This window comes from Dreissena polymorpha, chromosome 1 (assembly GCF_020536995.1).
Source record: "Dreissena polymorpha isolate Duluth1 chromosome 1, UMN_Dpol_1.0, whole genome shotgun sequence".
Taxonomy (NCBI): Eukaryota; Metazoa; Mollusca; class Bivalvia; order Myida; family Dreissenidae; genus Dreissena; species Dreissena polymorpha.
In genome coordinates this window covers 149,176,906-149,190,831 of record NC_068355.1, presented here as the reverse complement: position 1 = coordinate 149,190,831, position 13,926 = coordinate 149,176,906, and the positions used below count along the sequence as shown (strand labels likewise).

Here is a 13,926-nt window from a genome sequence, read left to right as displayed (position 1 = left end):
CCATTTTCGAACTCAACTCTCATATCAAGGAAACAAATGTTCTGACCAAATTTCATGAAAATTGGGCAAAAAATGTGAATTCTAGAGTGTTCACATGTTTTCAGTATGTAAATATAGAGAAAAATGCCCCGCTCACTGGCGGCCATGTTTTTTCACCAATCTGTACCATTTTCAAACTCGTCCGAGATATCAATAAAACCAATGTTTTGACCAACTTTCATGATGATTGGGCAAAAATTGTGACTTCTAGAGTGTTAACAAGGTTTCTCTATAGCCAAATAAGGAAAACTGCCCCGCCTACTGGCGGCCATGTTTTTCAACAGACCGGAACCACTGTTAAACTCAACCAACACATCATTAAGACAAACATTTTGACAAAGTTACATGAAGATTGCGCATGAAGTGTGACTTCTACAGTGCTTACAAGTTTTTTCCTTTTTTTGACCTAGTGACCTAGTTTTTGACCCGGCACGACCAATTTTCGAACTCGACCGAGATTTCATTGGAAGCTTCTGACCAAGTTTCATGAAGATCGGACAATAAATGTGGCCTCTAGAGTGTTTACGAACAAATGTGGAGGACGACGGACAGACGGACAGACGACGGACAAAGACTGGTCACAAAAGCTCACCTGAGCAATCAGGTGAGCTAAAAAACACATTAAATTTCTCTAATAACAATTAACACATAAATGATACACACAACTACACTGTATTATTATGAAAACATTAATAGTCAAAGGGGAGTAACTACTGTAAACTTAAATGCAATATTTAGTTGCCTCGCATGTTACATGACCTTAATTCATGATTCTTTACAAGCCTTTTTACTATATAAATATAAGGAAAACAGCCCCGTCCCCCTGGCAACCATGTTTTTCAACTGACCGGAACCATTTTCGAACTCAACTCTCAAATCACGGAAACAAATGTTCTGACCAAATTTTATGAAAATTGGGCCAAAAATGTGACTTCTAGGGTGCTCACATGTTTTCACAATATACATATAGAGAAAAATGCCCCGCCCACTGGCGACTATGTTTTTTCACCAATCTGGACCATTTTTGAACTCGTCCAAGAAATCAATAAAACCAATATTTTGACCAACTTTCATGATGATTGGGCAAAAATTGTGACTTCTAGAGTGTTTACAAGGTTTCTCTATAGCCAAATAAGGAAAACTACCCCCCCCCCCCACCCCCGGCAGCCATGTAATTACCTGACCAGAACTCTACTCTCATATCAAGGAAACATATGTTTTGACCAAATTTCATGAAAATTGGGCCAAAAATGTGACTTCTAGAGTGTTCACGTGTTTGAACTTTATACATATAGAGGAAAATGCCCCGCCCACTGGCGTCCATGTTTTTTTACCAATCTGGACCATTTTCAATCTCGTCCGAGATATCAACACAAGAGGGCCATGATGGCCCTGAATCGCTCACCTGACTAACCAAATACAATCCCAACCCAGATTTCATCAAGATGAACATTCTGACCAAATTTCATAAAGATTGGATGAAAACTGTGACCTCTATTGTCTAAACAAGGTTTTTCTAATATTTGACCTATTGACCTTGTTTTTGACCCCAGGTGACCCAAATACAATCCCAACCCAGATTTCATCAAGACAAACATTCTGACCAAATTTCATGAAGATTGGATGAAAACTGTGACCTCTATAGTCTACACATGGTTTTTCTATTATTTGACTTAGTGACCTAGTTTTTGACCCAAGATGACCCAAATACAATCCCAACCCAGATTTCATCAAGATAAACATTTTGACCAAATTTCATAAAGATTGGATGAAAACTGCGACCTCTATTGTGTATACAAGGTTTTTCTATTATTTCACCTAGTGACCTAGTTTTTGACCTAGTGACCTAGTTTTTGACCCCAGATGACCCAAATACAATCCCAACCCAGATTTCATCAAGATAAACATTCTGACCAAATTTCATAAACATTGGATGAAAACTGTGACCTCTACTGTCTACACAAACAAATTGTTGATGATTTTTCAATTATTTGACCTAGTGACTTAGTTTTTGACCCAAGATGACCCGAATACAATCCCAACCCAGATTTCATCAAGATAAACATTCTGACCAAATTTCATAAAGATTGGATGTAAACTGCGACCTCTATTGTCTACACAAGGTTTTTCTATTATTTGACCTATTATGTGACCTAGTTTTTGACCTAGTGACTTAGTTTTTGACCCCAGAAGACCCAAATTCAATCCCAACCCAGATTTCATCAGGATATACATTCTGACCAAATTTCATAAAGATTGGATGAAAACTGTGACCTTTACTGTCTACACAAACAAATTGTTGACGGACGGACGCACGCACACACGCACGCACACACAACGGACACCAGACATCACACGGTCACATAAGCTCACCATGTTACTTCGTGACAGGTGAGATAAAAACCAATGTTTTGACCAACTTTCATGATGATTGGGCAAAAATTGTGACCTCGTGAGTGTTAACAAGGTTTCTCTATAGCCAAATAAGGAAAACTGCCCCGCCCACTGGCAGCCATGTTTTTTAACAGACTGGAACCACTTTTGAACTCAACCAACATATCATTAAAGCAAACATTTTGACCAAATTTCATGAAAATTGGGCCAAAAATGTGACTTCAAGAGTGTTCACATGTTTTCACTATATACATATAGAGAAAAATGCCCCGCCCACTGGCGGCCATATTTTTTCACCGATCTGGACCATTTTCGAACGCGTCCGAGATATCAAGAAAACCAATGTTTTGACCAATGTTCATGATGATTGGGCAAAAATTGTGACTTCTAGATTGTTTACAAGGTTTCTCTAAAGCCAAATAAGGAAAACTGCCCCCCCCCCCCACTGGTGGCCATGTTTTTCAACTGACCGGAACCTATTTTGAACTCAACCAAAATATCATTAAGGCAAACATTTTGACAAAGTAACATGAAGATTGGGCATAAAATGTGACTTCTACAGTGTTTACAAGTTTTTTTTTGTTTTTTTTTATCTAGTTTTTTATCAAGCATGACCCAGTTTTGAACTCGATCGAGGTATCATTGGGACAAATCTTCTGACCAAGTTTCATGAAGATCGGACAAGAAATGTGGCCTCTAGAGTGTTTACAAGGTTTCTCTAAGCCAAATAAGGAAAACTGCCCCGCCCATTGGCGGCCATGTTTTTCAACGGACCAGAACCACTTTTGAATTCAACCAACATATCACTAAGACAAACATTTTGACAAAGTTACATGAAGATTGGGCATGAAATGTGACTTCTACAGTGTTTACAAGGTTTTTCTTTTTTTGACCTAGGGACCTAGTTTTTGACCCAGCATGACCCAGTTTTGAACTAGATCCAGGGATCATTGGGACGAATCTTCTGACCAAGTTTCATGTAGATCGGACAAGAAATGTGGCCTCTAGAGTGTTAACAATCAAATGTGGACGAACGACGGACCGACAGACGGACAGACGACGGACAAAGATCAATCATAAATGTTCATTTGAGCAATCAGGTGAGCTAAAAAACACAATTATGTCTTGATGACAATGAGCTTCCTAAAAATAGACATAGACAGGTTACGTTTTGAAACATGGCACACCATTCATGATTATTATATTCAATGCGGAGTTTTGAATTGATGTTCATGTCACAAGCAACATGTTCCCAAGACAACCAGTGTTGAATGCTGTTCAATAAATCCTTCTGTAGTTGTCAACTCAATTATTTGCAAAACTGAGGTTCTGTTGGAATGAGGGACTTTGTTTGACTGATGGGAATTGGATGCATTTAAAATAATAACAAGAGGGCCAAGATGGCCCTCGTTTGTTCACCTGAGAGGAGTCAGTTCATTCAATCTTTACCAAATGTCAAACTTTACCTAGATATTGTCCAGACAAACATCCTGGTCAAGTTTCATCATTATTGAACCAAAACTCTGGCGCATGGAGTGTTTTTATTTTTGTAAGATTTGACCTGGTTACATATATTTTGAGTTGACCCCCCTAACCAAACATCAAACTTTGCTTACAAAAATAAATATGACCAAGAATCATAAAATCTGAAACAAAATTGTGACCTCTAGAGTGTTTACAAGGATTTTGAATAATATAATGAAAATTTGGACAATCTAAGGGCAACAATTATGGCATTTATTATGTGATTTTGCTCATTATCAAACTTGACTGAGATCTTTCAGCAACTTTGATAAAGAATGCTTGAGAAATGTGAATGCTAGAGTGTTTACAAACCAAATGTGGACAGACGGATGGCGGACAAAGACCAATCCTAAAACCTTACCTGAGCAATCCTGTGGGCTAAAAAGTGTGCTATCGATCTGAGCCATTTTTCAAATTGTCCGAGAAATCAATAAAACCAATGTATTGACTAAGTCTCACGATAATTAGGCAAAAAATGTGACTGCTATAGTGTTCGATCACAAGGTTTCTCTCTAGTCACATAAGGAAAACTGCCCCACCCCCCTGGCGGCCATGTTTTTTTACCGATCGGGACCATTTGAGAACTCATCTGAGATATATTTAAAACCAATCTTTTCACCAAGTTTCATGATGATTGGGCAAATAATGTGACTTCTAGAGTGTTCACAAGCTTTTTTTACTATATAAATATAAGAAAACTGCCCCCCCCCCCGGCAGCCATGTTATTAAACAATGGAGATAGATACTGCAAAATTGTGTACATGTTGTCTTCATTTCAGCTTTCTCTTAGTTGATAGGCTTACCATAAGTAATAATGACTAAAACAGTTGTTTATTATGAAAATTCTGTGTTATGAAAAATTAAATAAAACAGTTTATGGTACATAATACTGACATGATAAAACCAAACTTTACTACACAGGACACAAATGTTCTGACCAAATTTCATGAAGATTGGGCAAATGAATTAAATAAAACTAGAGTGTTAACAAGATTTTACTATAGCCGTATAAGGAAAAATGCCTCGCCCCATTGGAAGCCATGTTTTTCAAGCAAACATAATTATTTTCAAACACATCCAAGATATTATTGAGACCAATCTTCTGACCAAATTTCATGAAGATTGGACAAAAAATGTGGCCTCTAGAGTGTTAACAAGGTTTTACTAAAGCCATATATAGCCATATAAGGAAAAATTCCCCGCCCCTAGTGGCCATGTTTTTAAAGCAACAAAAACCATTTTCGAAGTCATCCAAGATATCATTGGGACAAATCTTCAGACCAAGTTTCATGATGATCGGAAAATAAATGTCACCTCTAGAGTGTTAACAAGGTCATACATTTCAATATAATTTAAAATATAACTTAAGAAGAACATGTGTCGAAAAATGCGAAATAAGCGAGATATTTAATTCTGAAATCGAAAATGTCTGTACAGTAGAATTCACCAGAATGTATATCATGCATGTACGATGTGAATCTTAATTTAGTTTAATGGTTGTTTTTAAATTCCTGCAGCGATGTCTATTCATTCGACACACGAACACTAACTCCGATCCTAATAAAAAGACGAATTCTTCGGTTATTGTAGGAAAATATGTACGAAATATCTTCGTCACCATCAGCTCGGGGCACTCATTTGTCATTGCTGCATTTTATGAAATTCGTCTTCAATATCTTGCCTATTTTGTGTTATTGTAACATGTATTTATCAATATATTACAATTTAACACATATAAAAAGCGTTTAGTCTCGCTTTAATTGTTTGACAAAAGAATGCCATATTGTACAGAATCATCAAACAATAAAAAACATATTCAAAAGTTTGCTATCTTTCAGAATGTAAAACTATCATTTATAATTAATTCCACTTAATCTTCTTGTGCTTAAAACAAAAAATTTAAAAAGGGAGACAACTCTGTCAATTCAACATAATTTTTCATTTGCAGTTAATTCCCTTGACATGACAAACTATATAGTGTTCAAAAGCTGTTATTACTATATAAATATAAGGGAAATGACCCCCCCCCGCCAGGCGTCATGCTTTTTTACCGATCCGAACCATTTTCGAACTCAACTGTCATATCCAAAAAACACAAGTTCTGACCAAATTTCATCAACATTGGACCAAAAATGTGACTTCTAGAGTGTTCCCATGTTTTCACTATATACATAATATAGAGATAGAGATATCAATAAAACCAATGTTTTGACCAACTTTCATGATGATTGGGCAAAAATTGTGACTTCTAGAGTGTTTACAAGTTTTCTCTATAGCCAAATAAGGAAAACTGCCCCGCCCACTGGCAGCCATGTTTTTCAACACACAGGAACCACTTTTGAACTCAATCAAGATATCATTAAGACAAACATTTTGACAAAGTTACATGAGGATTGAACATAAAATGTGACTTCTACAGTGTTTACAAGGTTTTTCTTTTTTTTTACCTAGTGACCTAGTTTTTGACCCGGCACAACCCAGTTTGGAACTCGGCCAAGATTTTATTCGTGCAAAGCTTTTGACCAAGTTTCATGAAGATGGGACAAGAAATGTGGCCTCTAGAGTGTTTACGAGCAAATGTTTACGGACGGACGGACATACGACGGAAAAGAACAGTCAGAAAAGCTCACCTGGGCAATCAGGTGAGCTAAAAAGATAAACGGCGTTGATAGTTCAATGAATGAGATCAAGGATAGCAAATATCTTTTTCTGTGCAGTTCTTAGCTGCATCACACGCAGTACGGGATGTTACGCGGAGTTTTCGCGGCTTATTTTACATTATTACATATTGCTGGTCATAAACCTATAGATACAAAACAGAAAACCAAAAGAAGAATGGAAGTGAAATAAAAACATATGAGTCAACCGGCCACACGCGAGTTGTAAGTACATCTACATACATGAAAGTATCTGTATTTATAGGCGCGTTCTTCGAACAAACCTGTTTTAGTGGTTTGTCGGGCATTGCTATTTGATTAGATTATTAACAGTATCGAGAATCATCGTGCTCATGCTTAATACATTAGTCAATATGGTGGAATAATTATTGTTAAATTAATCAAAAATAATTTTTATCATTGTATTTTTGAAAACACATTAAGAATCTATTATTGACATACCATAATTATATTGCTGAATATCTTCATTAAACATATTTCTGGTCTAAAGAAAATTCCAGGTCACCTAGTTCACGGATAGCGTCTTTATTATATAACGATTATTTTGCTGGCTGCGAACTCCAGTGATGACCTGTATATAAACTCTGACATTCACACACTGGCCGCGAATTGACCCAATATCTCGCGGGTTGAAATGCAATGCTTTAAAGTGAGGCCTTGCTTCCACTGCTCTTTATACTTTAATGTTAACATGTTGACAGGAACATGGAAGTAAGTACTTAATATGAGAACATAGCCTTTAAGTATAAACGCTTTTGCCCTGGCAATCCTCTGAAAATAAAAGGTGCACGCACAAACTGTATTGATGTCGAGAATTGAGTGTAAAACTGTTCTATCTATTAAGCCTTTTCATTAGAGATAAAATTGTTTCATGCAGTAAAACAAAAGACACGGATATGTTTCCAATGTTCTGGTGGTATACTCAAATCAGCCAATGGAATAAATGAAGTGTATTCATTCGTACCTAGCCGCGGGAAATTTTATTTGAATTTTATTGGACACTTACAAAGGTCAGGTAAGGTGAAAAGCTGGCTTAATACAGCTACGCTGAAAAATGAGCTGCAATTAGTCTATAAGGGAGTTTGGAACATCTGAAAATATGTAAAAAATGTTATTTCAAGCAATTCTATCTAATACACCTATTTTTGTTAGTTTACTAATTTGTTATAAACAGTTTTCAAAATGCCTAAAAATGCATACTTCAGATTAGGGAAAAAAGGGGCCCCATAATAGCACTTCACTGGTTGAATAATGAAATACTTTTTTAAAAAGACTATTGCCAAGCAATATAGTCCCCTACCGGCTCCACCATTGTCAGTTATCGTAGGATCCAGAAAAACCCCATTTTCAGCAGTATTTCTAGTCTATTTGTTGCCATAGCAACCAGAATTTTTCAAGTAGGAACAAAATGAAATGACGTGCATAATGTCCATATTGCCATCTATCCATGTTTCAAGTTTCATGAAAAAATATTATGAACCTTTTTAAGTTATCGCAGGATCCAGAAAAGTGTGACTGACAGACAGACAGAGGGCAAACCATAAGTCCCATCCGGTGAAACCGGTAGGGGACAATAAAATGATTTTTAAGACAAAACTACAACTTACTCAAAGAAATCTTCTGTTGGTGATATGCTATTGTTTGACCTGGCAACCACCATGGTGATATTGGTTGTCAAGTCAACCACAGTCTTGTTGCTGCCATCAAAACAGGTGTCCGTGTTCCAATCATTGCTGCAGTCTGACCATGGTAGGACGGCCTGTAGCGAGCTGAACAGGTAGTAGAACGCCCAGGTTATTATCACGTTGTAGTATGTTGTAAACAAAAACGATATCACCACAGTGGCAAGGCCAGCACCTGCAAATAACAGAAAAATGACCCCAACTATAATGTGCACAATTGGCAATAGATAACCTCAATAATATGCCTACGCCTGTACCATAATATATGTTTAGGGTTCCCACTGTTGATGGCCATTGTTGCAAATGGCAATAAAATAAAAAATTATGGCGACAAATTTTCACAAATGGAGTTGTTGTTTTTTTTATCCACATTTTTTTATTAAATATTGCCTTAATATGACAGAAGAACCCGTTTACCAGCCGCTTTACGGCAGTTGTTATGCAATAGATCTCCATGATGTAAGCGATACTGCTGAACACATTGAAGCTTGCTGACTGACAACCATGTAATATAACAACTTTTTTGATATAGGTGAAGTGTTTGTCATGCTATACGAAGCAGATTAAGGAATGTTAGATTGACAGTAATATTGATCAACAAAATTTGTGTTTAGCAAAATGTGTGTGATTAAAGGCAATAATTAAAGGTTTTGCACTGATTAGTGCTTAATAAATGTGACATAGTTTTTCTGTTTCAATCGTCAAAATGAAAAGTTAAGAATGTACATTGCCTAGTAAAAAGTGAATGGAAGATTCTTTTGATAATGAGATTTCTCAAAAATTAAAAAACTAAAAATTCATCACAAATTAATTGCTATTATATTAATATATTTCATTTTTTGTTTTTTTAGATCACCAGAAAGCTATGGTGTACGAACTGGTCCAAAACTATTCTAAACCGTCCCGGACGGTTTATAAACCGTTCCGGATGGTTTGTAAACCGTCCCGGACAGACGGTTTATGAAAGTTTTGGACCGTTCGTGCGCATAAACCATTCGGGACGGTTAAAACTGTCCGATACAGTATTATTGCTGGAGTAGGGTTACAATAATGCTTTACTTTGGAAGTTTTACGAGCGTAATGTAATATCGTTGTCATCTGGAGCGACGCTATTTTTCTCGGACAAAACATGAATTTCATAATATTCAATCAATCATTGCTGCCAAACACATCAGAGTTAAAAATGAATATTTAAAGTACTTGAAATAAATGTATATGCCCGCAAAGTATTTCTGACATAGGTAACGAATTTCATCTTTTAAAGTGCATTTTTTGATACATAGAAGGAAGCAGCTTTTAAACCGAACAGGTTTAATAGACTGAATAATACTTTTTCAAGTAAGCAATTGACAAAAATACCACAAAAAAAGCCCGAGATTGAAAATGTTCTGAATAAGTAAAAGAAATACTTTTTTTTATTGACTCATCTTCAAAACCTATGCCGTACTATAATTTACGCCAAATTATGAAACTGTCCGATACAGTTTAGTAAACCGTCCGGGACGGTTTACAAACCGTTACGGACAGTTTAGAATAGTTTTGGACCAGTTCGTACACCATAGAAACCACTCATCTGTGACATATATAAGCTTCTTGTTAAATGTCCAGTTATTAAATTTAAACTTGTTCAATTTGCTGTCAGGGACTACCCTACGGGCCACTAGAGCGATAATTTCGCTCTAACGCCCGTGATCTCGCCCTACGAGCCCAGAAAAGCGAAGATTAAGTCGCCCGATTTTTTTAGTAAACAAGACCGAAAAAGCGAAAATCAAGCTGCCCAATTATTTTTGCTAAGGCATGTTACTGCCCGCAGGCGATTCGCAAGTTTATTGTTTGTTGTTTATCTAACGTTACACAATTTACCCCCCCCCCCCCCCCCCGCACAGATCGTTAATTGACCGTGACAAAGCAGTCCCTTAATATTATTGGTTGTTATAACAACACACTCGTGTTTCTTCGCGTGTGCCGCAAGTTGTCTAATGATAACGTGATTATTGATTGACCATCCGATAATTGCAGGTTTTTGGCAGACGGCACGGTTAAAGAAAAATGGCAAAAATAATTCAAGAAAAACAAAATTGATCAAAGGTCTATTAATTACGTAGATCCACTATAAAGTCCAGCTAGTTTTGTCAGTTTGTTAATCCACCGATAATTACGAGTAACACCCTTCTTACAAAAACTGGAATCACAGTTCATTTTTTATACTAAAAAGTCATAATACTACACATAAACATTGAGAAACACATTTCCTCTATTAGATATAAATTATCCGAGTAAAATTAAATTGCTACGTCATGACCTCGGACATTGCAAATGGCGGTCGTATTGTATATAACATTCTACCCGCGTTCAATTCAAAGCTGACGATTCAAATTACAAGTAATGGTGATTCAATAATGGAGACAGCATTAACTGGATTTAACAAACATTTGATAAGGTTTGTTTAACCAGATAACAACAAGGAAAATTTGGATTATTAAAGTTAAACAGGTAAGGCATTCTTAAGTGTACATATTTCGGACATGTATAGTATTCGGATAAACAGTAATAGATATACTAGATGTTCCATGCATTAAGATTGTGTTTTGTTACAAAAGCAGTCATAGGGATGATGATAATGACGATAAATATGTGATGAAAAGGTGCTACCAGTACATTAAATGTGTTAAATGACTTAAATGTGTTATGATGAAGTAGATTTTAGTGAAAATTTATTGTTTTTGCAAATAAACATAGTATAATGATATAAATAATAAAAGTTGTGAAATGAACATGTTTTGTTTTTGATATTGTTAACACAAACTCAGGCTTCCTGAAAAGTCCCAAAAAGTGCCTGTCAACCGGACAGGCTGATGGAAAAGTTAGCCTGTCCGGACGAAAATTCACCTGACCGAACAGCACAAGTTTATAACTGAAGAATTAAGTAAAGTTTAACTCATATTTATTGCAATGTGCAGCCTGTGTATAAGTACACTCGATAAAGTAAAACAAAACACTTGCGTATTCTAGCGATTAGTGTATGATGGACAACAGCTTTAAATTCTAGTCAGACTCAAAACAAAATAACATTCATCCTGAAAGTCATCAAAATCACAATCAGAGTCTTCATCACACAGTTTTGCAATGTCATTGTCCATGGTATAATGAGGCTGCTGCATGGTTGCATTCTCAGGCACAGACTTGACAATACTTAGTTTTGATTCGATGACCACAGAAGCTGACTATGTTAATGGGGCATCTGTACATTTACTGTCTGTCTTTTTCCTTCATGTGTAGTTTTTTGTTACAACCTTCGTAATTGGAATTGGATATATGGTAATATGTCACCGATGAAATTGACCTTTTCGAAAAAAAAACAAAGGGAGAGCACTCTTAAGAACTAGTGTTAGAGTTAGTGTTCTTAATGACAAAAAGGTTCGAAATTCACGAAAAGAGATATTCTTATGGGATGTTTTCGTTCTTTTGGCAAGTATCAGACTTTTAGGTATTTAGTCATAGTTTTATTTTGGCCTGTCATAAGGACCGGCGATATTAGAAACTTTGCTGGACCGTGAAGAATTTTGCCGGACAAGACCGGCGGTCCGGCCTTTTCAGGAAGCCTGCAAACTTCTCCCTGATTTTCCAAACTTCTACCTGATTTTCCAAACTTCTCCCTGTTTCAGAAAAAAGGAGAAGTCACTTCTCCCTATTTTTTAAGGCCTAGGGTAGTCCCTGGCTGTTATCAAATATACTTAATAATATTACTGTAATTAAATCAAATTATTAAAAGAACTATACAAGAGGGCCATGATGGCCCTGAATCGCTCACCTGACTAACCTTGCTACATCAACTTAAATTCCATCAGACCCATATAAATCCCAAGCCAGAATTCATCAATTAATACATTCTGAAAAAATTTCATTAAGACGTCCTCTTTCATCTACACAAGGTTTTACTAGCATTGGCCCGGTGACCTCATTTTTGACCCCAGACGATCAATATACGATCCAAAATCAGATATTATCAAGATAAATTATAGCAACCCAAGTTGTTAAATTTTAAAATTTGCCATACATTAGTTTTATTAATTTAGCTAGATAGATATCTCAAAAAGCTTTCCAAAACAGTGTTTGAATTGTTAAAATATCCCCACCGGAAGAGAAGTTATAAAATTTTTGTCATGGAAATTTTGTCGATTTATTGGAAAATGTTGGTACTTATTACTACATAGTTAATGCATTAAATTGCGGCACCGTCGCCTTATTTAATTACAGAGAAATTGTCATAATTTTTGTTCTAAAGAAGATAGAGTTCAAATTTGGCAAGTTTATGTATTTTTTCATGCTCTTTTCATTTCTTTACTTAGTTTTTGCATAGTATTAACTATAATGAAAATAATGACATATAAATATCACAATTTTTTTTTTATTATTTTCGACTTTTTTAGGTCAAATAAAGACATTACAAAATATAACAAAACAACAGAACATGTCAATAATATAAAAACTAAACATTCAATGTAGTTGTTACAAGTCCATTTGAAAGTGCAAAAGCAGGTTTTAATTTGCTAATGTTCTCATTCTGTAGATCACACTTGGTTATGTTCTGCTGTTCACAGAATGATCCGGGGAACTCGACCATTGAGTAATATCCTCAGCTGATCCTGAAAAGAACAATGAAATTGTGCTAAAATAAATATAGTTTTAGTTTTTCAATGTTTAATGTCATATAAATATAAAATAGAACGATCTGTTAACAAGGGCTGTTTGTAAAACATGCATGCCCCCCATATGGGCTGTCAGTTGTAGTGGCAGCCATTGTGTGAATACGTTTTTTGTCACTGTGACCTTGACCTTTGACCTAGTGACCTGAAAATCAATAGGGGTCATCTGCCAGTCATGATCAATGTACCTATGAAGTTTCATTATCCTAGGCCTTATTATTCTTGAGTTATCAGGAAACCATTTTAATGTTTCGAGTCACTGTGACCTTGACCTTTGACCTAGTGACCTGAAAATTGATAGGGGTCATCTGCCAGTCTTGATCAATGTACCTATTAAGTTTCATGATCCTAGGCGTAAGCATTCTTGAGTTATCATCCGGAAACCATTTTACTATTTCGAGTCACTGTGACCTTGACCTTTGACCTAGTGACCTGAAAATCAATACGGGTCATCTGCCAGTCATTATCAATGTACCTATGAAGTTTCATTATCCTAGGCGTAAGCATTCTTGAGTTATCATCCGGAAACCATTTTACTATTTCAAGTCACTGTGACCTTGACCTTTGACCTAGTGACCTGAAAATCAATAGGGGGTCATCTGCTAGTCATGATCAATGTACTTATGAAGTTTCATGATCCTAGGTCTAAGCATTCTTGAGTTATCATCCGGAAACCATTTTACTATTTCGAGTCACTGTGTCCTTGAACTTTGACCTAGTGACCTGAAAATCAATGGGGGTCATCTGCTAGTCATGATCAATGTACCTATGAAGTTTCATGATCCTAGGCCTAAGCATTCTTGGGTTATCATCTGGAAACCATTTTACTATTTCGAGTCACTGTGACCATGACCTTTGACCTAGTGACCTGAAAATCAATAGGGGTCATCTGCCAGTCATGAT

General features: G+C 36.2%; 1 protein-coding gene across 23 annotated transcripts in view; it reads right to left on the bottom strand.

Annotated features, from left to right (window-relative positions):
• Nucleotides 1-13,926, bottom strand: part of LOC127855419 (sodium- and chloride-dependent GABA transporter ine-like) — an 80,710-nt gene that overhangs the window by 34,025 nt on the left and 32,759 nt on the right. For 22 of the 23 annotated variants that reach the window (XR_008037524.1, XR_008037536.1, XR_008037548.1 and 19 more), the window contains exon 3: nt 8,243-8,492. The exons of the other annotated variant lie outside the window; for it this stretch is intronic. Coding sequence is in view for 1 of the 22 variants with exons in the window: in XM_052390991.1 (XP_052246951.1) it covers nt 8,243-8,492 (250 nt within the window). In the remaining 21 variants the exon portion in view is untranslated. The remainder of the gene's footprint in view (nt 1-8,242; nt 8,493-13,926) is intronic. 23 annotated transcript variants of the gene reach the window in all.